The 27693-nt window shown below is 40.0% G+C and overlaps 2 protein-coding genes across 3 annotated transcripts; one reads left to right on the top strand and one right to left on the bottom strand.

Annotated features, from left to right (window-relative positions):
• Positions 1-144: 144 nt before the first annotated feature.
• LOC146471629 (tolloid-like protein 2) lies at positions 145-7462 on the top strand. The gene is made up of 6 exons (XM_085120139.1): positions 145-468; positions 1868-1900; positions 2388-2771; positions 3480-3836; positions 4593-4967; positions 6567-7462. Exons 1-6 carry the CDS (start codon positions 423-425, stop codon positions 6647-6649), a joined length of 1278 nt encoding a protein of 425 aa, XP_084976265.1. The 5' UTR covers positions 145-422; the 3' UTR covers positions 6650-7462.
• Positions 7170-27693, bottom strand: LOC146471628 (tolloid-like protein 1). 2 transcript variants are annotated; one of them, XM_085120110.1, is made up of 8 exons: positions 27497-27680; positions 24847-24891; positions 22086-22442; positions 20060-20449; positions 18444-19196; positions 17112-17501; positions 9169-9540; positions 7170-7408 (listed from the first exon to the last, which is right to left on the bottom strand). In XM_085120110.1, exons 1-8 carry the CDS (start codon positions 27510-27512, stop codon positions 7170-7172), a joined length of 2562 nt encoding a protein of 853 aa, XP_084976236.1. In that variant the 5' UTR covers positions 27513-27680. The 2 variants fall into 2 exon arrangements, with proteins under 2 accessions (XP_084976236.1, XP_084976237.1); XM_085120111.1 differs by lacking the exons at positions 7170-7408; positions 9169-9540 and adding exons at positions 14767-15171; positions 16058-16429 and having other exon boundaries at positions 27497-27693.

Raw genomic sequence — 27693 nt, 5'->3', positions numbered from 1 at the left:
GAATTGTTAATACATTTTAACACTTTTCGTTATAGCACTTACTCCTTCAACCGTAGATAAACGTTTTGTTTCAGAGCAGTAATTAATAAGTTCGACTGAATTAAACCGTCAACGTCTAAAACCAATTCGCCCTACTGAAGTGGAGCTTATGGCGCAAAGCAAGGCAGTTCCGGCTTCCTGTGTTGAGTATTGACCCTCAGTTATGTTGGTATTACCTTGATAGTCAAGTCATAGTTGACCCAAGCTGACGCCGTCATGAAATGTATTGGCGTAAGTGAATAGGATGATATGGGAACAAAAAAAAGAACGCGTTAAAATATGTCAAAAATTCGTTATAGCTTTTAACAGTAAACGAAGCGGAACGAGTAAGCAAGCGCTTACACACTAGAATCAAACTACAGTTGTTAAAAGATTAAATCACAATGAAGAAGACGCCGTCCTCTGTTTTCCTCCTTGCTGCTTTTTGTGGTAAGTATATAGTTCATATGTTATTCTAATCCAGCGTGTTGGAATTCTGATTTCATATCATTATAAATCGTTTATCAAAAGTGTAAATAGTGATACGGAACTGAGTTGACTTTAGTTCACTGACAACGTTGAAGTTTAGACATTTATCAGTTCTAAACCGTCGCGTCTCGTTCAAAACATGTTATCTCAAGTTAAATGAACTAACTAAATATAGCCATTATGACAGGCAAATAATTTTTACACGTTCATTTTTAAAGGCCTTAAAGAGAGAATGACAATACTGAAAGACTTTAAATCAATAATATAAGCAGATATCAGCGACAGCAAGTAAAGTTGCGAAAGAAACAATTCAACTAGAGCAACTGAACTTACTACAAGTAAAAATGTTCGCTTAAAACGAAAGTACTTTCTGAGGCTATATCTTCTAATTCAGCCTTTTCCCGTCATTAATTAAAAAGGAACTTTCTGGCGTCGTACTGGTTGTTATGAGACTGAGCGCTTCGCTTTGCGTTGGTACAAGTCGCGGGCTTTTGAACTTGTCTGTTTCTGGATCGCATATCCAACACTACCACTCAGAGCCAATTTAATAGCTTTTCAAAGAGGACAAACCGGGTGTCTACAGAGTTTTGCTTCTTCGTCTTTTGGTCGACTTAAAAGAGATTAGATCGGTTGCGGAAGATGATTGAAGGCACGCGAAAATTGTATTTTCACCCAAATACTATTTCCGATTGTAAAGCAAAAGTTTGACTTAACGCGTTAACGCTCATGTTGGAGTAAGTACCCCGTAGGTTTGGACATCCTTGTCGGTTGTAACAGGACGGTATTAAAAGACAGACAGTTTGCGGACCACCATGAAGAGACTCACCAAGAAACCGCATTTGACAGACTCGATACAAAAACAACCTGATGCAATATTTACAATATCCAGCTTAGTGGATGAGTGGGTCTTTTTTACAATTTCTAGCTAATTCTAATAGGGATTTACGACACAATGGTATTAATCAATACACTTGAAATTTCGAGGCAGCTTGTATTCAGATGTAAGTGCCAAAGGGACTAACTAGCTTCTCTATTAAAGGAATTTGGACGCATTCATTCAGCTGAGTTATTTATTTATACACAACGTTTATACATGCAAATAATGGTTTAAAGGCGCGTGCCTGACACAATACAATAACGTCATGCTTCAGTGAAAACATTTAAGCTGTGCCTGGGAGCTGACGCTCTTGCATGCCGCAGGTTACGCGGGGGGTGGGATGGGGAAGCTGCTGTTACTGTCTTGTAACTTACGGTAATTAATGCGCAAAGAAAGGAACGGCATTTGTGACAGCTAGTCGATCTATCGCCGAAATTGAGATTGAAACTCGCTAATAAATACCAAATGATTTTATTCATCCAGGTGCTGTGCTCATTCACCCTACGAAGACAACAAGTGAGTGGAAATAACTGATTTATCATACAAACTTGTAGATATATAAATTTCTAAGTCATTTTGGAGGGCACCACAAAAAGCGAGGAAAGAAATATTTTGCCGGTAAAAAGAGGGAGGAAAAGAATTATTTGAAAAAGGCAGAGTTTTCTTCTTACGTTTGCTATATATCATTATCATATCCGGCTATTCAGTTGCCAGCTCTCCAGACCCACCGCTGGCCAAAGAGCCAGAGGACTCTGGGTACGACCTCGTTGACTGTGTGGGATCTGGGTATAAGAGTAGCGAGCTTTACAGGGACTGACCCAACAATTGGCGTTAAAAAAGCACAAAGCCTATAAAATCATAGGATCAGAAACAGAACGTACAAAACACGGAGAACTTTAAAGTCTATTCCATTGCATCATTTTCTTGTTTTTCGCTAAATTTCAAGAAACCAGAAGTTGTTATGTAAATGATTCAAGTTTAAGCTAATTTGTTTCTTTTTTAGCACCTCGCATGAGTTGCAGTCGTACGGTACGAAATGTCACATTCCACGCCAACAGCACTTTGAGGAACTTCAACAGCCCTTCTTACCCGGGGGCGTACCCTTTGAGCATCACATGTACCTATTTTTTTACGGCCCCAAGGGGCCACAGAATAGAGTTGACCTTCAGTACCTTTAACATGGAGGGGGCCTCTCCAAAATGCACCAACGACTACATTGAAGTCCGAGACGGCCCGAGTGAAAAGAGTACTTTGATCAAAAGGTTATGCGGAACCATTAAACCGGTACCGATTATTTCTTCAGCAAATTCCATTTATTTGTTCTTCGAGTCGAACGACCGATTCGTGTTTCAAGGATTCAGAGGAACGTTCAGAACCGCAAGTGAGGGTGAGTTGGGAAGACTGCGAGCAAATGCCTGCGCACTGCCACAATGTTGTTTATACGTCATAAGTGCAAGCACAATGCGACTTGAGTAAGCGCACTGCAGCCCAGTCTAAACTTTGGTCATTCGTACATGACAAGAATCTAATTTGACAGACTGTAAACGCTGATTTTACTTGCACTTCAATAAAGCGCACATCATCTGTCTGTACGAGGCGACGTAACAACGCATGTATGAGTGCAACCGCTGATTTAAAAAGGATTTCCTTTCTTATTTTTGCTTTTCGCTCCTGAGTGTTTTCGCCTGTGTTTATGTATTTCTGTCGCACGTGATTATACGAAAAATTTCCTATCTTATACTTTACAATTATTCCCTGAGGGTGCATTGGATATGAGATGATACATAGCCAACAAGCCCGAGTGGAATAATTTTCTTTAAAAAAAAAAAAAAAGCTAAATCTTGTTAATCACATTTTGCAAGGAAGACTAGAAGACAATTTAAGACTTCCAAAGCTTGAATGTGGGTTTGCCCGGTTTGTCGGCCAGAAATCATATAGTCAAATGTTCTGACCTGCTCAGCCTCGTTTCCATGGTCTCTCCTCTTCCCCTATCCCTGGGAACGAGGTTGACGTTGTGCAGTCCGTCGAAACGGTTTTTAATGATAAGCATCTTTTCATTTAATAATCAAGTCCTGTTTTTCCTTATTCTTCTCAGTTGAGATTGCTAAATGTACCGAAGAAAGAAGGTTCGCTAATCTTTTTTCTCGGGGATACTTCACGTCTCCTACATACCCATCCAAGTACCCACCCTCCAGGGTATGCTCATGGACCCTTCAGGCCCCTCCCGGGCATTTCATGAGAGTGACCTTCGATGCTTTTCAAACCCAGTGCCCCAACGACAAAGTGACAGTCCGAGACAACGATCAGAACGGTCAGCTGCTTGGGGAATTCTGCGGTGGGCAGAAACCGCCGGTGTTTCGTGGTGGGAAACTGTGGGTGCGATTCACATCTGATAATGACATCATCCTGTCTGCAGAGCGTGGTTTTAATGCAACATATGAAGCATTACCATGTAAGTGTTATTTATACGGACGAGTTAACTGAAAAATAATGTGGTTAAGCTTATATCCATCCACCCTTTGGTGGGAGTGGGGGTGGGGTTAGCTTATTTGCTCGCTTTAATACGTTCTTTCCACTTCTTTGAAATTAACGATTATTCCACGAGCGTGCGTTGGATGTGAGCTGATAGATAGCCAATGTGACCTGTATCGGCGAGTTGGCCTTTTGCAGGAAAGACCTGACGAGGATGTTTCTCGTGCGTGGTGTAATGGCTGATGTCCCTTAGCCGCTAAACAAATCAAAACTCTGGAATTGTATTATCTAATTAACATAAGCTATACAAGTACGTTTTCAAAATTTGTGTTTCACATTATACCTTTGCTATGAATTACCTATTGTTTTAGTTGTTGTTGTTTTTTTGGCATGAATTCATAAACTATATCATATACAATAGAACTTATAGAAGCACAAATTTCATTTTTTTATTCATACATAATGAACTGACGCAAGTATTTTATTTTGGACGCAAATCGTAAACTATATGAAGGTATATACAACCCGCCTCGATTAGCTTTGCTATATGCAGGTTGTACATTTTTCTAATTTGTTAAATTTTAAATTATTGAAATAAAATGATTGATTGATTGATTGATTGATTGATTGATTGATTGATTGATTGATTGATTGATTGATTGATTTGATTGACTGATATAATAGCATAACCCCAATAGATTATTATCCGCAAACATTTTTCCTTCTCACTTTGCAGTTAAAGGCCACATAAGCGATCACTGCACTGGACAAGGTAACAAATTAATTAACATCAATGAATCTACCTCGGGTACTATCAAGTCTCCATGGGCGCCTGACCTCTACCCCAACAACTTGAACTGCGTCTGGAGAGTTCGCGCCCCAGCAGGAAAACAAGTCAAGTTGTCTTTTAGTTTATTCGATTTGGAAAGTCCCTGTAACACGGACTACGTCGAAGTAAGTGACGTAACCACTGGGGCTTCAGAACAGAGGGGTAAATTTTGTGGGGACCATCCCGATGTCGTGTCGGCTTCTGAGGAGATTATGGTGCAATTCGTCACCGGCCCTAGAGAACGCCGCAAGGGATTTGTGATGCAATATGCCGTTAATGGAGGTATGATCGATCGAAATATACATGTGATGCTGAATAGAAAATAAAGTAGGTGCAACGCTGTTTAGGCCACCAACGTCAGCGGTACAGCAAGTTATTAATGTGCTCGCGACTCTGTCTTTTGTAGAGTGCTTCTTTTTGCTCAAGCCGAAGCGAGGCAGGGAAAAATGAGTGTTTGAGCGGAGACTGGAACGAGTGAAATGAGGAGCGCGGGGAACACTGGGAACTCTCTTCCCGTCGACCCCTGCGCCACCATTTTAGTTCTCTTTCCGTTTCTGTTTTCGCTCTTTTTTTTTTCTGAAGGAACCTACATGGAGGACAGAGAGCTCGCCGAGTAGACAATTTGTGAAAATCACCAGGCGTAATCCGCGGTGATTTTTTTGGCTGGATTATGATCACCTTGGAAATCCGACCACATATCAGCTGCTTGTTACCTGACTTCTTGAAAGGTAGCAAGACAGACATCTTTCGAAGTGTATGGCTTTGAGGATGTTTTGTTCTGAAATAACTTTTTCCGTTTTGTCGCCGAAAATGAAGTGGAAAAGCAGCTGGCTATTTCCGAACCTCGAAGCAGTCAGATAAAATAATATCCATCACTTGTCACCTAAAATGAAGGGAATCACTGTTTCGGTACATGCGAAAGCAGTGGATTTCCAGCCTGAATTATAGCATATTGGCGAAAAATACAAGCGCACGGATATGAGATGATAGTTACTGAACCAACTCTGAACGTAGTCATTTCATATCCGACATGAGTGCGTGCAATTATTGTTTCAATAAAAACAGCCACAAAACATTGCTAGCTCTTGCTGATTACATTTTCAAGAAATACCAGGAGTCGATTTATAGACACTTTTTCCCAAGAGTGATATAACGACTGATACCCAAGGCTGCTAAGCCAATCAAAGATCAAAAAAGCATTATCAAATGTTTTTAATAAACTGAAACGAGATACGGAAAATGGGACGCTGGCACTTAGCACGCAATCAATATCAAACATTCCTAAGTTACGAATACCACAATTATCATGAAAGCACTAAAGTAACAAAAATAATGGCTTGTCCAAGAACCCCGGGGTACCCCCCAAAATGAGCTTTGTAGGTATGTGCAGCAGCAACGGGTGTAGTTTTTCAGCCGTTTCGAATTGAAATAGGGTATGCATTTGACCATTTTGGCTGTAAGTCTATAAGCGGGCATGGAGTTTACAAAAACAAGGAATAAATTCTAAAATCCAGCAACCAGGTGTTCAAAGACTGGATAACTTAATCAAGCCGAAAAGTCGCTATCCAGCGAATAAAATGCATTGGTTAGAATACATTTTATCCACCGGATAAAGAATTATCCAATGGATAAAGTTATCCAGGTTTTGAACAACCGGAGCCAGGTCTGAAAATGGATAACAATTTGAGATATTTTGATCTGAAACAGGGTCAGGGATTGGAAAAACCGAGCCGCACACCCACCCACCAAAAATTCCGAGGTGTACCCCCTATTCCCCACCCCCACCCCCAAGAACGGGAGTAATTGTTTTGAGGAAGGGCTCCGGGGACGGAATGAGCCATTTTATATCACAAGCTAATCCTGGTTCTTTTTCTTTCGCAGGATCTTGTGTGTACCATTCAGCTGGAAGAAGCGTTTATTTGCTTGCAGTGCTTGTGTTGCCGGTTTTTCTCGGAATAAGATGAGCAACGTAAACAAAACTGTAATAAAACCTAAATGACAAATCCATCATTGTGCACTTCAGTTTGATGGCAGCTCCTTATAATGGGTGAACGAACTCAGTTGAAATCTTAATTTTCTCGATTTCATATTTTCGTAAAAGCTTAAAATTTCCACCGTAGTCTCCTACTTTTCCTCAGTCGTGATAGCAAAGCAAAATCGCGCGATAACTTTTCGCATGTCTTGCTCGCTTTGTAGACTACGAGGAGTCTCTCTTTTGCTCGAAAATCTGTGGGGAAGAACGAAAGATATTCGAAGCGCGGGTCGCGCGCGCAAGCGGTTAAGTCGCGGGTCGCTCGCGCGCGCGACTTGTCCCCCGAATATCGTACTCGCTGCCGTAAGTTTTTTGCTTTCTTTTTCGCGGATTCCAAAGCAAAAGAGAGACTTCTCGTGGTCTACTCGCTTTAGTATCCCCAAGGAAAATAGGTACTAGTCGTGCTCGAACTTGATGACAGGTCCGGAAAAAACTTGTAACAAACCGTTCCTTCAATCGCCTGTAGGTCCTGCTTCGCTGCTTTTGCTTTTCCAAACTAACCTCTGGAGCATTTCTTGTACGTCAGACGCGATCTTTTCAGTCTCGTTCATGCGCTGTGTCACTAACTGGAGCCAGGCTTGAGTACGCTTTATCTTTTCGTACGCAAGAACACCAAGATAAGCAATCATTACACACATACAAGCTATTGCAAGACAGCTAACCACGATAACCATAACTCCAAACACGGATACTGAGGAGAACAAAAGAATGACACGATTTAATTAAAAAATATTGTTATATGCAACCACTCTCCCCTGTCTCTTTGTTATTGCGTTTGACGTAGAAAGAACGCACTCCTAATTGCGTTAACTCCCAATTATCTATCTGGCATCCCCCACAGATTTTGCAGGGGCGGATGACATCATCACAAACTTGGCAAAGGAGAAAAGAGAGCCTGGGATCGAGATCATTGAACGCACTCTCTAATCTTTGATTATTACTAGTCTAGCAAATAAAGAAGGAGAACCATGTACCAACCAAGAATTACTAAACTCAAGAAAACTATTAGCCTGATTCTCATACAGGGTCCGATCCGAAGTTGTTCATCGATCTGGCTCCCACCTACGACCGTCTGAGAATCAGTGCCGGGTTGCTCAAAAGCTGATTAACGCTAATCTATGGTTAAAAGTAAATCGAGGTTTTCATCTCGCTGTTGAAAAGTGGTTTTAAAGCCTAATTCCAAGCTACAGGTAAAGAAAAGTCTAAGTCAAAACTGACAGCAAAAAATCTTTTGGAAGAATTTTTACCGATTAGTAATTAAACTTGAATCAAAGTTCACGTTAATCCAGGATTAACTTAATCGAGCTTTGAACAACTGAGTTCAGGCTAACAACAGAACTATGAAAATGATGGACCAGAAAATCAGCCCTGCAGTGGGCTCACTTTAACACTCTAATATACGCTGCTTGATTAATTCGCTGATCTGTCATTCATGTTATAAGCACTAGCGTGCAACATTCATTGTAAACTATGCAGACTAGCTACAATCAGTTCTTTGAAACGGTCAATAATCATGCTCCGTCCTCAAAAATTTGGGTATTTTTGCAAAAGAAGCCATTCTTTTCATTTTGGCTTTCCATCCAAGCTGAAACATATTAGCTGTCATCAACCCGTGTTTGGTTGACAGAAAAGGCTATTTTAGGGTGAATGGAAGACAAAAAGGAAAAGTTCAATTTTCACACACTCCTGGAAATCGAAACAACGTCGAAATAAATAGTGTGAATGGAAACTTTCGGAAAACGTTTTGCCTTTTTTTGTTTTGAAAACAGAAAAAAAGTCTGGATTAGTGTGTACATGGTCTCCCAAGCAGCTGCTATTTGGGTCATCATGCAACGCATATCACACGTGATCCAATATGCGATGATGTGACTCAAATAATGTAAGTCAAATAACTGAGTGAGAGACTAGTGTGAACACTGGAATCAGGCTGAAATTGCTACATGTAGGTTTTCAACATCAATCTCGTGATAAACTAAACCTTGGTTTTTATAGAGCAAGATTGCCAGCCATTGGGATAAAAAAAGAGGAAAGAACCCCCCTCACTTTTCACTGGGTCATAAATCCTTTGGCAGCCAACCCACACAATGAAAATCAATTGATTTAAAATATTTTTTGGCAGAATGCTGCCTTGCTAACAGAGAAATGAATGTGATAACATGTTTAAATAAAGATTTCATCATCATCACTATCATAAAACCTAGCTAGTGGCAAGGCGAAGTTTCCTGACTCAATGCAAAATTTCTTGAACAAATCTGCTCTTCTTTAAGTTTTTCAGCTTCTTTCCTAACCAAGACAATGTTACCCTACCATGATTTCAAATCTTGGGCTTGTTTTATTTTAAAATTTGCAATAGCAAAACCACAAAGCAGTGGGAACCAACCAGCTAAAGGAATCAGGGGAGGGGGGAGTTTCTGGAAAACAAGAACCTTGTCCTCACACACTACTACTCACACTTTGCCTTGTAGCTCGCCTTGAATCCTGGACGCTTCATCCTTCCACTGGACGAGAACCACACCCACATGACCGAACCATCTGACGTGAAAGATGGAGGTTTCTTGGATCCACAGAATCGCGGCATATTGCTCGAAAAATCAGATCTATCGTCACCTATCTGTACATAATCCAAACACTCAGGACTGGGGTCCGACAGATTGAAGAATTCAAACGACAGCTCTATCTGCTTAAGATCGCACACCCGAATCCTCCAGATGCATCCTCCAAGGTCATCATAAGGGAGAGGATAGTTGCTACTGGCCAGGATACCAGTCTCCGAGTTTAATTCCCTGCTAGGGTTACTTCTTGTACAGGAGTACGGAGCGGGTACTGAAAAAAAATTTAAAAAAGCATACAAGATTGCCGTTTTAGATTTACTTATATGTTAGTATCATTTTAACACTGGCTAGGGTTTACACAGAAATTGGGATGGAAAATTCCATGAATTTTCTATGAATTTTTAATCTAATTCCATATTAACCTCAAAATTCACAGCTGTTAGTCAGGCCTTATATCATTAACTTAATAGCAGTAGTTCATCTCCAAACATATTGTAATAATAATTTATTATTATAATGGACCACACTTCAAAACAAAATGCTAGACATTCTAAAGAATTTAGAATATTTATTTGATTTGATTTGACACAAAGTTTGCTATTTCTTTACTTTTCAATCATCAGCAAAAAATAATATTGGGAAAAATCTGAATCTAATTTCCGTGACTTTTCAAGACCTGGAGTGCAAATTTCAAATTTCATGACTTTCCATGACCATGTGAACCTATTTTAGTAAAGTTCAAAGAGCATATGTGGCTCATCTGAAAATAACCAACTTTGTTGAAGTCAACTGCCGTGGGTAAATGAAGTTAATTATTTTTTACAATCATCATTACTGGTCTTACATTGTTTCACTGCCTCAAATTCGGCAGTGAACCACAAGTCGTCATTCCAGTCTTCCTTCGGCGATTGGAACCTCACCCAAAGATAGCGACCGCGAGAAAAAATTGACCTCCCAATGCGATTTGTACAGAATGATTCCACCAATGGACTTGACACATTTTGACCATCGCGAACAGAGAGGGTGGAGTTTTTGCAAACCTCTCCCAGTTCAATGGAGGTAAGTCGTAACTTTACAAATTGTCCTTCTGGTACTGTTATTATCCAAGTGCATGTAATATTTCTTGAGAGCATGTCTCTAGGATGTCGAGGCGAGGAAAGCCTTCCTGCTTCACCGAACATGGGAATAACATTATCACCTTCTTGGAATGTGCAAGGTCCCGTGACCACTGAAATAAAAGAGTGCAGCAAAATGCAGGTCAGATTTTTTTAATAAGTCTCCACTTCCTTCCCTTCCAATTTTAATGTTAGAGTTCACAAAAGAAATACTTCAAAACTGGTGAGGCTAAAGTACAGGTCACAGGTGACTGGTCAGAACAAAAAATGAAGAAAAAATTTTAAAACAATTTAAAGGAAAAAAAATACTAATATACTGACAAAAACAAAAGACCTGTGATTTGAATTGTGACCTATGACCTGTAATCAGTACTTTAACCCCATCTGTTAAAACTCAGGCACACCAACAGTCAAAACATCACACAGTTTGTAGAGATGAAACCTGGTCTGGGAGGGTGGGGTGAGATCACATATGGACTGAGGCGGCAGCCAGAGGCGCATTGTATATGCTGACGTCCAATCTCACCCTCTGGATATGTTTGGTTACTGGTTGTTAGTCACACGTATGTTGTGACTGATTTAATAAAGACTTTTTAAGACTTTTAACCTGAGCCTTTGATGTGCAGAAGTATTTGCAATTATATAGGTAAGATATATTTGTGGTACACAACTTAATGCTTAGTTCTGTAGTAATTAAACTGTGGAAAAGCTTAGTTAAGTTTTGTTCTTGTTTCACATGGAAATTATTGCCCCCCAAGTAACTGTTAAGACCAGTGCCAGCCTCTAAAAAGCCCCTCTTATTTTAGGCCTGAAAATAAATAATCCCTGATTCAGGGGCTTAACAGAACTTTTACAAAATTTACGATCTTTCAGTAAATATTGCAATGACACAGATCATCGGACTGAAGTTAGTGAGTTAGGGTTCAGATATTCATTACCTTCAGCAGCCAACACCTTGAACAGCATAAAAATCCCTGAATTTAAAAGAAAAAATATATACATCCTTCAAACTGTATAAAGCATATTTCAGATCAGAAGTGCTTTGAACAAACTCTAGCAGTTGAAAATTACTGGCTATATAATTCCTACACTGTGCACAATATTCCATTGTGTCTCAATTTTTTTTTTCTTCGCAAATTTCATGTGCATTCCTCTGAATAGATCTTTTGAAGCCAAACTAATCAAGAGTACGTGCCAGGCACGCATGTCAAAGGAATTTGACATGATAATGGTCTTTGTCAGCTAGTTTCCTGTCAATCCTGGTCATGTTCGTATCAGGTTTCTGAAACTCTATACCACGTTCACGAACATGCTGAGAACGTTTCAGGCTCAAAACACGATGAAAAATAGGAACATTCAGTTCAGCCTCCGTCGCAAAATTAGACATTTTTGTCACTAATAATAAAAAAAAGAATGTAGCTGTAATATGTTTCACGTACTCAGCGAAACCCCAACCCCGCCCTCATTACCAATGATGAAAGATTTCACGCAATGAGCAATGTGAGTCACGCGTAGTTGTTTACGGCTCTTTGCAAATGAAAATACTAAGTAAAAATGTTTTGAATTGCAAACGATTAACGCTTTACCCGAGGTAGCCCAGGGATAGAAAAGTGTTAAAATCAGCAAAATTCTCCGCTCGAAATACGCTTCGCACCAATTTCGCGTCTCGTTCTCCATTACAAACAACCATTGTTTACCGCGCGTATTGTTAGCCCGGTATTTAGCATTTTATGACTATTCCATAAAACAACTAAACACAAAACAAGAAATTAACGTAAGAATACATAAAAAGAACGTTGTGTTGTAGTATTTAAGCTCCCAATTTCGCGGACCAAGGGTCATCTGTCGCGCGCACGTGCACAGCTTCAATACGAATTCCGGGCGAATTGCAGTGAATGGCACGAGTATTTATCCCATTCGGCGAAACTTTATGAAGAAAGATGATATATTAAAACAGTCCTACTCACCACAGATGTAAAGCATCGTAGAAAACGAGTAAATCAAGCGACCTTCGTCTGCACTGCGTCCTCTCGCACTTGGAGTGAGCCGCTCAATCACCTTATGTCACTCGTTTTACCTGGGAACCATATAACATCACCAAAACCAAACCCCCACGAAGATCTGGACTGGACTGGACTGGACTGCGGCCAACAGGTGTACAAGAGGTTTGTTTGTTTGTTCACTGTTTTTGCTTATTTTGGGCCAGCACTTAAATTTCTCGCTAGATTTTACAGGACCAGCACATGACAAAGTCCCTATCATATTTTCTCGATCAAACAAAAAGTCTGCAAAAAGTTTGAAAAAAAGCCCTCGACGTTTTTTTTCGAGGTAAGAGCGTTATTTGAACGAGCCCGTCTTTATGTAAGATAGAATGACTCATAATATAAATTACAAAACGAAAGGGAAATAGAAGTTTGTGTGAAAGCACACTTTTCTTTCGACCAATGATTTTCCTGCGTAAAAGGATAACGTATCTTTTTTGACAAATCCGAAAGAAAAACAAATCCAAAAGCACAAAAAAGGGTGGCAAAATTGCAGGAAGGTTTCCCAGCTGGTATTTAGCCAGAAAAAGAAAGCGGCTTTTTGTGGCCTTATTTAACAATTTCAGCGACTTATCACTTCAATTTTTACATTCCGGAATAAATGCATTTTGTATCACATTTCACACAGTTTATACATTTCTGTACAGTTTAATATATTTTACTTCTACTTTATCACTAGCCTATTGTTATTAATTTTATGTTGATACTTCTGATTCTTTAGTAACTATTTTGCTTTAAACTTTTAGCCCCGGGGAAGTGGAGGGTGAAGGGGGGGGGGGGGGGTGGGGGGGAGAACTCCTCGGAATTTTTGATGGGTGTGTGCGGCTTGCTTCACCAAACTCTGACCCTACTTCTGACCAAAATATATAATTTTCCCGTACCCTTTTTTAGAACTGGCCTCTAAACTTCATGTCCATTTTCAGACCTGGTTTTTAACCGTTTTCCGACAGACTGTCAGACCTCAATAGTTTAAATCTATACACTATTTCAGACCAATTGGCTCAAAAACCATACCCTATGGCGCCACACATGCCTATATAGTTCAAGTTATATAAGGGAGCGCACAGTCCGGAAATTTTACCTATAAAATATGGTGCGTTTTTGTTAACTTTGCCCGTCAAGTTCACTGGACGCACCGATATAAGCCAAGTATATTGACCACGTAAAATAAACCATGAATATGACTATAATGTTACACGTAAAGAGCAAGGAATCGAAAGAAGAGGACGAAAAAAGGTTCGCGTTCCCCTTGAACTTTGTTATTCTTTGGTTCGCTCACCTTACTACTAATATTACAACAATCTGTAAGGACATTATCCCGAGTTTCCACCTCACGACTGTGAAATTACTCAATCCTAAGCACATGAACTCAAAACTGTATTGGGGGTCCGGGTCAGGGAACCTCTTGGGTAATAATAACTATAATAATAACTTATTTAACTGTCAAAGTATTTAGCACTGTAGTGCTAATTGGGGACACTGTAAATTACTGTTAATTACTGTAAATTACTCTTAAAAATCCCATCTGGCGGGAGGGAGACCAGTTTTCGATTTACAAAGCGTGGCTTAGGATTTGCAAACAGGACCACTGTGAAACAAATCCAAGTGGTCGGACTGTGACTTGAACGCAGGGCCTCCGGATTGCAAGTAGTGGCCGACGCTGCCTCCCTGCTGCTATTACTTCATCTGTTTTGACTCAGTTTGACTTTTAAAAAGTTCATAACTTAGGGTTAAAAGTACCCTTTTTACCGCAATCGATTTGTATAACGTACCAGGTACTGCGAGATGTATTTTCCTTAGTGACGAGGCATTTCTAGACCCTTCCAATGGAAACTGATGACTGGACCCGCAACTGGTAGTCCAGTGATTGGGTGAACAGTAGTTTATAGTAGACATGGTACAAGATACCGTGGTGTTGCGTGACCTAGCCTCGATACCCTACGACTGTCAGTTAGGGGACTTTAGCAATGACCGCGGTAACATCAACGTAAACGTCACGTGAAAATATACGTTCACATTACTTGAACTACCTCGGGATTGTTTCAATTCCTTCAACCTGTAAAATGTGTCCGAATCATCCAGGAAATAAATTGGTAGCATTTAACGGCGTTTGAGATAAGAAAGAGAATTAACAAGATTCACCATCGTGTGCTCATGTTCTCTATAAAACCTTGAATTTGGTCATTTCACGTCCTTGTTTTGCCAAGGACGGCAAGGAAATGTACCAAAATTTATAAAATACGTGTAGGGCGATCGTTTTTGCTCATACAGTTTTGTAGCGCTCTCGTCGCTGTCGCCGTCGCTTTAGCTCCCTATGTTTGGTTCCGTTGGTCAGGTTGAAAGTGATTATCGGGGATTGGGACACAACTGATGGTCTCCAGACTTGACTGAGACGCAAGGTTGCTAGCCCACGCTAAATGCGAAAGACAAGTGTCCTTCAACCTTACTGCTATAATTGTAGCAGCACCTAATAGTATATTATGAAAAGTGCAACAAATCCTAAATCCTTCATCCACTCGGCCAAGTTGCCTCTCTTTCAGTTGCCAAACTAAACTCATAAGGCTTCCTCTTGATGAAGAGAAACGCTTTCAATTTCACCACCATAGAGTGCTTCACGACTGACACGCAAGGCTGCCAAACGCTGCCGCAACTTAAAGCGCTTGAAACAAACAACTCCAATCCCGGCACATATAATAGTTACTCCAAGACAGATGGCCACGATAATCACAGCTCCTACTGTGGACACTGTGGAGAGCAACAGAACGATGCGATTTTTAAAATAGGTGATGGGTCATGCAGATTTGGTGTTTTCAAAAACCCCGGGCAAAACATTTAACAGAAAGCTAAAATAAAAATCCACTTTTGCTATCAATTACCACCCCAGAGTACTAAAATTGTTGATGTGAGTATCTCGCCATAGAGGCACCGGGTCAGAATTTAGTTCATGGTGTCCATTTGCTCGTATATTCAACAATTATCCACCAAAATCGTGCGGAACATCGCCTGATACTAATAGCCGACGAGGTCGTGGGCCGAGGTGGTTAAAATCAGGGGATATTCTACAAGGTTAAGCAGGATAATTGTTTTATTATTCAACACATCGAAAACAAAGGGCAGTTTTACTGCCAGAAAAACAGGAGACGGTCTTCCGAGGTCGTCCCTTGTTCAAAGCGCCTTGCCATTTTTCTCCCCGACACACAAAATTACTTATATCGCAGGATATCTGTTGTGTATGGACGACGAATATTGAGTGCACCACGACCATATTTGGGCAGTGTTACAATTAACAATTATTCCACGAGCGCGCGTTAGATACGAGATGATAGACAGCCAACGAGGCGGGTTGGATATAGTCACCGCACTTCCAAATAGCGCGAGTGGAATAATTGAAAGAAATATTGCTACATCTTGCTGATTTCGCTTTGCAAGAACAAACCGTGAAGACAGATTAATGGTCGCTATTTCTCAAGCATGGTGTGATGGCTCATATACCATGGCCGCTAAGCCAATCAAATCGCTGGAATTGCATTTTACAATGATCTAGTTTTTAATAACGTTGATATGTGCTAATAAGGCAAAATGTAACCATTCAGCGCCAGAAAAGATTCTCCCACGTAACTACAATACTCACACTTTGCTTTGTAGCTGGCCTTGAATCCTGGGTACTTCGTCCTTCCGCTAGAATAAAACCACACCCACATGACTCTGCCCTTTGACGTGAAAGGTGCAGGTTTCTCCGATCCGCAGTACAGCGGTATATTCCTCTCGTTATCCAATTTATCGTTTCCTATTTGCACGTAGTCCAAACACTTCGGACTGGGGTCTGACAGATTGAAGAAGTCAAACGACAGTTCTATCCGCTTAAAAACGCTCACTCGAATTTTCCAGTCACATGCGCCGAAATCATCGTAAGAAAGAGGATAGTTGAAACTGGCCAGGCTTCCAGATTCCGAGTTCAATTCACTGGCTCGGTTATTCCTTGTGCAAGAATACGAAGCGGGTACTGAAACAGTGGAAAAAAGACCAAGACATTTTGTTAGGTTGGAGGGATGGAAGACTGATCTAATAGGCCATTTTTGAGTTGCTGTGAACCTCATTATGAAATCGAGGCTAAGTGCAAAGTTTTTATCATACGAAAGTTAATGATAATAATAATAATAATAATAATAATAATAATAATAATAATAATAATAATAATAATAATAATAATAATAATAATCGAGTATTTATACAGGATAACCCTTCAGTATAGAGTACTGTTATCAACGGGGTCCTGTTGAAGAACCTTAGTTGTCATTCATATGCAAACAAAACTAATTTTCGCATGAAAAGCTTTTAAGGTCAAAGATTTTTCTGTGATTCCCGATATCCCAATTTCCTTTCCAGGAAATGACGTTTTGAAGGAATTCAAACGGTTTATCCCTTCAAGCGGGAAATGACAACATCAATACCCTCACTAGTGAGCATATGGAAAATACGCCACTCGGGTCCCGGATGTAGTTTCGTATGAATTCTTCGAGTGGGGTACTTTCCAGTCAAACACTCCTGTCTATAAAATAAATTGTAAGTATTGTAAGTACTGTAATTATCGTAAAGAGTGTAAGTAGTGTTTAGTTTTGTAAATATTGTATTCTGTGTCACCTAACGCTAATAAAAATTGTCTAAAAAAAAAAAAGACACCTTACATTGTTTCACCGCCTCAAACTCGGCAGTGAACCACAAGTGGTCACTCCAATCCTGCTTGGAAGACTGGAACCTGACCCAAAGATGGCGACCGCTGGAAAAGAACGACATCGGACCGATGTCATATGAACAGAAGGATTTCACCAATGGGCTTGATGTACTTTGACCATCACGAATGGCAAGGACGGAGTACTTTCTGCAAACCGTTCCAAGCTCAATGTCGTTAAGTCGCAGCTTCACAAACTGACCCTCCGGCACGGTTATTAGCCAAGTGCACATGATGCCTCTAGGGGGAGTCCCTGGGGGATATTCGGGCCTGAAAAGGCTTCCTGTTTCAGCAGACATGGGAATAACGTTATCAACTCCCTCGAGTTTGCAGGGTCCTACGGCCGCTGAAAATAAAGACAAAGACTCGTGTAGGTTTTGCCAAGAAAGCTGATGTCTGTTGAGTGTCAGTCTCAGGAATATTAGTCGCCAAGAACATTATTTTGGACATTGTTTCCGGTTACGTTCACCTTTTTGGGCCTGGGACCGACTTCCGGTTTCCTTTACGTTCTCAGGGTCCCTCAGCAAAAAACCTCGTGCTTTTTTACCATCGAAGTTTTGGAGTCTCTAAGGGTGCGTTCCTTTGGCATGATCCAGATCGAGCGGTAAAAACAACAACTTACATGTAACTCCGTAATATCTTTGGGTGCGCTCTTTTGGCATGATCCAGATCAGGATCAATGATCCAAGATCACTCGGATCATGGTGCATCAAAGGAACCGAGGAATCCTTGCCCAGAGTGGATTCCTCGGTTCCTTTGATGCACCATGAGCCCAGAGATCTTGGATCGTTGATCCTGATCTGGATCATGCCAAAAGAGCGCACCCAAAGATATTACGGAGTTACATGTAAGTTGTTGTTTTTACCGCTCGCTTCAAGGACCATCCATGTAAGTTTTCGTTTCTTTTTACCACGTCATCTTCCTTCAAGAGTCTGTTTCGTTTCTCACTGTGAATCACCGAACGACACGAACCATAACAATTAAAAGTTGAAAATCATCAATTTCTATGTCTCTTGGTTGGCACCAAGCTACGAACGCGACATATGAGGGTGAGATTTCTTTTCCGATGGGGTTTAACGCTAGTCAGGGGTCCTAAGGCCAAACACCAGGATCTGGGAGCGGAGCAGAGTAGATAGTAGAGTAGAGTAAGTGCAGAGCAGAGAAGAAAGATGGAAGCGGAACTAAGGGTTGGGTACTTCTTCGATTTCACGTTGTGTAACTTTTGTGTAATGTTGCACCGCCGATCCCATAACAACAACATGCACTGCACATGCTAACAGTTACTTACGGTCAGACACGAAAGTGTAGCTTGCGTGGAACCCTGGGTATCTTTGGAAGCTGTCCGTTACGAAATCCACGTACACTTTGTAATACTTTGATGTAACAACAGAGGGAAGCTCAGAGCCACAGAATCTGCCAATCGGTGAAGGTGTGGCTTCAGCAAAGCCTTGTTTAACCTCTACATGGTCTGATTGGCAGTCCTTTGATTGTTGTAGGGCAAATGAATGAAAAGTTAACTGGATAACGTATCCAAGAGGAGCTTCAATCACCCACGAACATTTCACGTTGTTGGGGTACGGAAGAGGATAGTCAAAGCTCGCAAATTCGCCACCACGAGTGTCATTCATGCGAATGGGCAACACATTGGAACAAGAATACCGGGCGGGGCGGGCCTTTACGGCTTCGTACGTTGCGGTAAATCCACCATTTTGAGACGAAGTAGAGAGTGAGGAATACCTTACCATTACATTGCTTCCATCGGAGTACATTACTTGTTGGTTAAAGTACTTGCTAACACAGAACTTTCCTAAAAACTTGCTTGTAGCGTTTGCCACATCAAAAACGTCTGCGTAGTTCTGCTCGCACGGCCCCTCAAAGTTCCAAAAGGTCAGCTTCACGAATTCCCCCAGGGGTGCAGTGATGTTCCAGCTGCATGTCCCTATCCCAGGGTTTGCTGGATATCTCGAGGATGAAAAGCTCCTTCCTTCACCGGTCAAGTGTACAGTACTGTTCTCTTTTAGTACGCAAGTTCCTGATGAGTCTAATAAACAACAACAACAAAACATCGTCAGCAATAAGTGGATAGATTTCTAATTAATAGGCAAATTCCGACTCGCTTTAAACAACATTACGAAAGTGAGGCAAATTGCAAAGCTTTTCATGTGAAAATTAATTTTGTTTGCATTTGAATGAAAACTAATTTTCGTAACAAAAACTATGCAAGAAACCTCACTATCACGATGAGGCTTAAAGCAACTCGGAAAATGCCTAACAAAAGCACCATCCCATACTGTACAGAACATAAAATTGCGCACTAACATAAGGAGGGATCCATCCTTAAAATCTTAGCCAATCACAACTGACGCAAACAGCGCAGTGAGCCAATCAAAATTCGAAGCAAATACCTGCAACCAGTGCCAAGCGCGGAGAAACGTGTGCGAGCAAGTGATGATTGGTTGACAAAACTCGCTCCACTTTGTCAACCAATGAGAAGCAAAAACAGAACCAATTGTGACTTGCTCGCACGCGTTTTCCCGCGCTTGGCACCGGCTGCATGTATTTGCTTCAAATTTTGATTGGCTCATTGCGCTGTTTGTGTCTGTTGTGATTGGCTAAAGCAATTACCGTACGGAAAAAGATGGCGCCTGTACATTTCACCACAATACCTTGAGAGCCTAACACAGCCAATAGGAAAATAGAAAGCCACATTTTTTTTTGCGAAATTCCTCCATGTACTAACAACATTGTGCATGCTAGGTTTGAAGGTTTTAGAACTTTTCTGTGCGTTTTCATGAGCGTTTGAAGGGTCTTTGTACGCTACGAATTATGAGCAAATGTACCAGTCGCCAAGTTTTTCGGTACGGTGGGTTGAAAACCTCTCTATACGCCACATGATCGTCCTACCTCCAGGCACCATCGTGAAGTTTGCAATAAATCCTTGACCCGGTACTAAATCCCTTGGAGGATATTTGTGTCCGTAAACCTTGATACCAAGCTCGCGTCCCGTTGAGTAAACAGTGAAGGACTGCCAAGGCTCCTGTCTGTCGATATACCACGGATACCACCAATTCCAGTTATCGGTGATTCTCACTCGGTCGTTAACGTGTATCTGGAAGGTCAAGAACTTTACGCGTACCACTTTTCCCTTTGGAGCTATCAACTTCCAGAAGCAATCACGGACTGAACTATCGGTGTAACCGGCCGGAAACCCAGGGGTTTTTATGACACCCGACGGGTTTGTTAGTAAAATGTTCATGTTCTCTTCATGGGAATTCTGAGAAGAACACGCGCGCCCTGTTTAAAGAGGAATTATCATTCATTTAAATACAACAAAACTTCAAGACAATCAGGAAAACAAGAAGCTTCAACGCCTTGAATTATAACTGGGAAAATTAATTGAAAATTCACTGCCATAAGCAAAGAGTTGTGTTACATGATTGTATGACAGGGTGAATTAAAAAAAAAGTGCGTTGAGGGGCAATATCACCTATTTTTGTGTCAGTATGGATAGCCAAAAGATATTTGTAACAATGGATACGGTAAAATAATCGTCGAGTTCTGTTAAATAATTACTTCAGCAGTTTAACGAAAACGGTGTTAAATATATTTGGCTGTGGAGGACGAGGATGCAAATGGAATGCACCTTGAAAAAAAATTATAACTACGTAAATTATGATTAAATTACCGGGGTGACATTGATTGACGTTACGACAGCCTGAGCAGAAGTCATCATCAGGGTCAACCCACTTCAGTCAGATAACTTCCGCTCAGATGACTACAGCTCAGGTTGTCGAAACATCAGTCAATGTCAGCACATGTCACTTTAAACAGTCCTTCTCAGGACTACACTCACCCGGATGATCACAATTTTTTATACTCATGACATTAAACTTCTGGGTTCAAACCATTCATACTTGAAAAAAATTGTTCATCCATCTCCAAAAGCAAAATCTATAAGAAGTGATCCAATCAACAACAGCCTAAGAGAGGATTGAAACGCACCAATCAACACAAACCAAGGTGCTACTTATACTGTTACGCAATCAGTCGACACCATCGCCTGATGAAGACCACCAGTATAGCGGTCGAAACGTCGCGATCCACATCTATGTGACTCAATCGTGAAACAAACGATTAAACTCAGCTATCAAGTGTGATAACATTGTGGTTTATTCTTCCTTCGTCAAATCACTTCAAATTTTCTTCTCAATGTTCGGAAATCAATAGTTACTATGCTACAGTTGAGGTACTTTGTAAAATACTTGTTACAGTTTTGGCCAAAACACAGCAAAATCCCCCGTGACAATGCTCCTAATTAACACCATCTGGCCCCAGAAGACCAATAAAAAAGACTGATTGTATAAGAAATCTACATCGTTTATATACAATCTATAAAAATAATTAATATTTAAGCACTCTCACTTTTGAGGACCTTTTTTTGTAAGCTTTTTTTGTAATTCTGTATCTCTTCCTTTAAACTCTTCCATCTCGTCTAAAGACGTGTTTATGGCTGTTAGCGACTTCGGCGCCCCCCCCCCCCCCCCCAAAAAAAAAGCGATTTGAAACCTGACACTTCCGGTTCAATTTTCCCCACCCCACCCAGGCAAGGTCAAATTCCCCACCCCCGGGAAGGCCTTACCCGTCAAATTCCCCACTCCCGGGCACAGAAAATAGTCAAATGCCCGGGGTTTGCCGGGGGGGGGGGGGGGGATGTTGAAGTTTCGATTTGATCGGCGCAAAACTTCAAGGGTTAATTTCACATTCATCAAAAATGTTTCCTTTCTGGATTGCAGCAGGAGCTGAAGAAACATGTTGGCATGTGCAAAAAAGGCCTTTCAACAGTTTCAACATGTTATTCCTTAGAAATTTTATATGGGAGACACATTTCTTTAAATAGGCTTCCTTCTAAACTAATTCTACATTTTTATACCTGTCTTTAAAGCCGTGTAACGAGCAAATATCACATCTTTGATCGCATACTTCTTGCTGTTCTTGAATAAAATGTAGACCAACGGAGACCTTGAGGTGATGTTCGGATAAAATCGTTCAAGATTGATCAGGCTGCGATCGGAAGCATCCAAATCAAAAACATCAAACACTTGCACACTGTTAAATGGAAACTGCAACCACGGCAACGCAAATCGTAGCTTAACAATGTGATTCTCTGGAGCCCTAATGTACCATCCACAGGTTTTGTTTATCGGAAAGCCACTAGGGTAGAATGGGTTGAAGAGTTTGTTTTCTGTAGGTGACTGCGGGGCATTAAAAGTGCTGTTCAAAGAACAATCTGAAAAAAAAATTATACAATTATAATAAAATTGTGATCTAAGCCAGGTAACAAAAATCCATTGACACTGCAGAAAAGAACACCCTTAACCCAGTGATCAGCATCAAATTTCTCCTTGTAATATCAATGGTTATCCAACTCCTGAGGTCATGAGAACTAAGGATATGATTATCCAAGGTGAATTTTCTTGATATTTTAATAACTTCTCCCAAGTACTTTTATAAGAAAAATATGGGGACAAGATAGGAGAATTTGCTTTTTGATACTAGGGATTAAATGGCCAAGTTCTTCTTAATGGACCATATTTGACCTGTCCTTTTGTTGGGTTATGAATTTGTTGAATGTGTAGTTCACGAAAATGGCCATCTCCCCCTACAGAAGGGATTGGAAATTCCAGGGGTTGGGGGACCCTCAAAAGCCCAAAATTTAAAGGAAAATATGAAGCTTAATTTCCAGTGGGGTACTTCCTAAGCTCGAGCAACAACTTAAGCAACACGAAATTAAGCTCCCTATTGTTAACCAACAATGTATCGTTTATGAATTTAAATGTAACCTGTGTGATGCAGGGTATGTGGGCTATACACGTGGTCACTTACACGAGCGCGTAGAAGGGCACACTAGAAAATCATCTTCTATTTACAAACACTACAACCTCCAACACAATAGTGAAATGCCTGAATGCTTCATCGAGCAATTCAACGTCATCCCGAAATGTAGCGGCAAATTTGATTGCCTCGTTAAAGAAATGCTGTATATTCGCATGCGTAAGCCAACACTGAACGTGCAAACGGATTCCATCCGTGCCAAGGTGTTTGTTTAAGCCGTTCATTCTAATATATGCTTTTCTTGTACCTTTCCTTATCTGCATGTTTTTTAAACTAGTCTCTTGATAATGGAGTCACGATGACCCCGAAACGTTGAGTAATAAATCTTTCCTGGTTTTTTCTATTCTAATTTGCCATTTTAAACCTTATGATTACATTAACACTATCATCCTATGCAAAGTTATCCAACAACATACCCACAATCATTGCCAAAACTCTTAGGAAGTTTGCTAAGTCTTGCCTTGCCTTCACGTTCCTCCGCTCCCCCTGTGTCAATGTTGAGTTTTAACGGTGAATCTTTACACATTCTTCTTCGTAGGGAATCCAACATTGAACAAGGGGTGGGGCATATGACAAACAAAGCCGAAAACAAAACTAATTTAAATGAAAATTGCTACACCAGCCTTGTCTCTCACCTTACAGAAATTGGTCAGGATAGTTAAGTAGCTTCACAACTTTCATTATCTCAGTACATCACTTATTACACTTCCAATTTCACCTTGGGTCTCAGCCTCTAGCCATTAATATTGTTGTATGACCCAAACAGCTCCACACACACTTCTATTGCAAATAAGCTATATCTGAGAAAATCCTCTGTGAGGACCATATGCGTTAATGCAAGCTGGGGACTAAAGAACGCTGTACGGCCCTGCTAAAGACACAGATAGTCCCACCCAATATGATTTGGAAAAAAATTTTCTTCAATGCAACTGATCTAAATTTTGACTTGAAATTATACAATGATAGCAAACAGCTTGCTGTCAAAATCACGCCTTCCAAATCAAGTATAAATTGGTTTAAATTGGTTTTATATATGGCTCTCGGTCAATGACACCAGGACCTTGCAATACACCATTCCCGTCCAACCCTCCCATTTAAGTACATAGGCTTTTTCAGTTCTACATTATTTGTGATAAGGATTAATAATTTATTTGCAAGAAGATTAATTATCTGTTGCAAATATTAAAACATTTGCAAGAATTCGCTCAATCGGGGTCACAACAGCATTCATTTGCCGCATGAGTATTTGAATTTAGCACTAAAGGACAAATTATACAGTGGAATCTCTCCTTACAGACAGCTCTATAATTTACAGACACATCTGTACATGGTCCCTGAGAGACCTAAATCCATATTAAGCCTACTTCTCTAAAAGGACACCTCTATAATATGGACACTTATTCCTGTCCCCTTGGTGTCCTTAATAACGAGGTTCAACTCAAGGCTCAAAATTTTCATTTTTCTTTGTATACATCGTGCTCTTTGTAAAAATTCTTCATATATTTTTAACTAGTGAGAGTAATATTTTATTTATTATATGAATCCACCTACATTTTTAAAAAGATTCAGTCTTTTACAGAGTTTGTAGAATTTTTAATAAACTGCCTTAAATTAAAATACCCCAAACATCTGCAGAGAGGGGTGTTAAGTGGTTAGATATAAGTCTCCAAGTCAATACAGTGACACCAGGGCCGACAAACTCCCTGGTAACAATACTTAACACTATAGCTAGTAGAAGGTGAATTTTTGTTTATCAATAATTTATAAAATTAATAAATGCACATTAAAATAAAGATTACCTTGTGCACTAGCCAGTTCCCTCATCACCAGAACAATCTGCAAACCTAAAATTGTTTCAAATTCACGAGAACAAAATTAAATCTTTATCAACTTAATATAAATTAATAACCAGAAAATACTTTTATAGTGCAAAATTTGCTTTTTCTTATAATAATTATCAGAAAAAGCAAATTATTTTCATTTAATTTCTGGGAACAGACAGCTAATAAACACAAAATGAGCTCTGCTCATAAACGTGTTTCAAAATTTTTCCGGACTGTCAAATGTAGTAGTTTACAAAAACGTTAAGCAGCCTTAACTGAAATGTTAACATGCATCAGTGTTTTCAAAAACGTTTTCCAATAGCAGTGATTCAAAGCAACATGTTTCATTTGCAGACAAAGTAGGTCTCCCTGTCTACTTGCTCTTACAGTAAGCTCTTCAGTTTGCACAGCCATCAACCTATTCACAAGTTACCAGCTTAAAAGTCCACTGGACATTTAGATCAGACCCCTCCCCTCCTTCATGTCCACTGTTTGATAGTCTCGCCTATGGCCTCTTCATTGAGTAAAAATAGTTTGTCAGACTGATGGATTTTCTGTGGAACTGTGGGACATAGCATTACATATTACAGCCCTATTACAACTACTCCAAACTTGCACATTGAAGAGGGAGTGCAGGGCATTAGCTAGCTGACCTTGCCAACCTGCTGCCACTAAGACAAAAAGATGATCACGACAATTTGATTGACAAAACTATAAGCTTAATATAAAATTCTTTTCCAGCTAGGTACAGACTGTGCTACCATCAAGCACTCAAGTTTGTAATTGTTGCAAAAACCTTAAATTTGGTTCCCCAATTTTGTCTTTGTATGCACAAGGGGATGTTCAAGCTGTTAAACACGACCAAGAAGGTAACTTCACAAATTCCAAATTGGCAAGAAAATTGAATGACTATTTTTTCTGTATTTGATATTATTAAAACCTTACACTGTGAAGTCATTTTCTTGTCGAAAAAAAAATTGGGTGAATGTAACCGAATAAGACAACTGTTATTGTCTGATAACCGTTGTCCTATTTTGTACCATGTGACATGTTTTGTCCAATGAGAACATGCAGAAATTAATATTAGTAGGTGCCCATGTTTTAGCTAGGGTATTACAGTCGAACCTGTATTAAGTGGTCACCCTCAGGAATGGCTAATTAGTGACTGCTTAATACGGGTTACACAGAATACACATGAAACACAATAAAAACACCATTCAATAACATTTAATAACATTTTCGTGGGAGGCGGCGTGGCCTCCCTTGTGTAATCTGGAGGCCCCAGGTTCATTAGTCCTCCTCCAACGCCACGCTTTGTAAATAGCCAACTGATTTGCCTCCCACCAGTTGGGATTGTTAACAATGTTATTTTCAGTTTGCATATTTATTTCACTGATTTGTAGTGTTCTCAATTAGCGCTACAGCGCTAAATACTTAGACACTTAAATAAAAGCCATTTATTTATTTTATTTTTAACTTAGTGTACATGCATGCAGGTTATGTGCAAAAATGCTTACAAAATCACTTACCCGGTTAAGAAACCGCATCGATATAATGGTATGACAAAGGAGAACATAGACTTAATTCTCAGGCCCGGTTCAGACGCCAAACTTTTCATGAGCCGAACCTAATACCTTGAATTAAGTACATGAAAAGTTCGGCGTCTGAATCAGTTGAGAACGGCTGTTTCAATTTGGAACTGCTCAGCCGGGAATTTCGGTTTTGGAACGGCTTTGATTCAGACGCTGAACTTTTCATGAGCCGAACCTAATGCATAAATTATTATAACATATTTCAAATAAAAAAATAAAAAAAAAAAAAACGCTGACATTTCGATTGGTTTTGCTTCAAGTAAATTAAGTTCAGCTAATTAAGTTCGGCGTCTGAATCAAAAGGCGGGATTTTCGTGATTTGGGCCGACCTTAATTTGAATAAGTTCGGCTCATGAAAAGTTTGGTGTCTGAACTGGGCCTAACAGACAGTGTTGTGGGCTATTAGAAATTCAATTATGTGGTAGGCTATTCTTTACCATATTTGAATGGTTTTCTTTTTCACAGTGACTGTTTAAAACAGGTCAAGCAAGGCAATAAAAAGACAGTTTGTCGGGACTTAGTAAAGGGTGACCGCAATTGCTTAATAGAGGTGATCGTTTTAATAGAGGTCAAAATTATAATAATTAGATATTGGACTTTGACAATTGACTGCTTAACATGTGACCAATCACAGGCAACCAAACAGATTTGATACATGGATTATATACAGGGCACTTCATTTTTTTTTTTTTTTTTAGGGCACTTCATGATAAATCAACAATGAAAATAAAAAACAACAATACCTCGTTCTTTCATCCATTGTTAAGTTATTTTTTTTTCTTTACGTTTTGACAGGGTTATATGCTTCTGATTTCGATTGATGTATTAGCCTACACGTAGGCCCCGTAGGCTATTGATGTATGGGATATTCATAGAATGCTAGGGCGTTGTTATTGATTTTGCGAGAAAAAGCCGATTAAAACTGTACGTAGTACAGAACGTAGAGTATCTCTTAAGAAATGAAGGATCAATAACGAGTATAATTAGAAAGGGAAGTAAAAATATTGCTTACGCTTAATTCCAATATTACTCACCGAAAAAGAGAAGCATCGCTGAAAGGTGAACAACGACAACAGGCAAAGTCACGCAATTAGGTCTGCCGTGTCAACCCTCAAAAACGATCATGCATGAGATGAAATCCTTCTGTTATTTAACACAAGGACGTTATCAATACACCGCTTTTAACATTTTCACGTTTGAAATAACTCTAAAAGAAAGAAGGCCATGTGCT

Source organism: Pavona decussata, unplaced genomic scaffold (genome assembly GCF_977016875.1).
Source record: "Pavona decussata unplaced genomic scaffold, jaPavDecu1.1 SCAFFOLD_102, whole genome shotgun sequence".
Taxonomy (NCBI): domain Eukaryota; kingdom Metazoa; phylum Cnidaria; class Anthozoa; order Scleractinia; family Agariciidae; genus Pavona; species Pavona decussata.
Note: the sequence above shows the minus strand (reverse complement) of the source record. Positions and strands in the feature narration are given on the sequence as shown.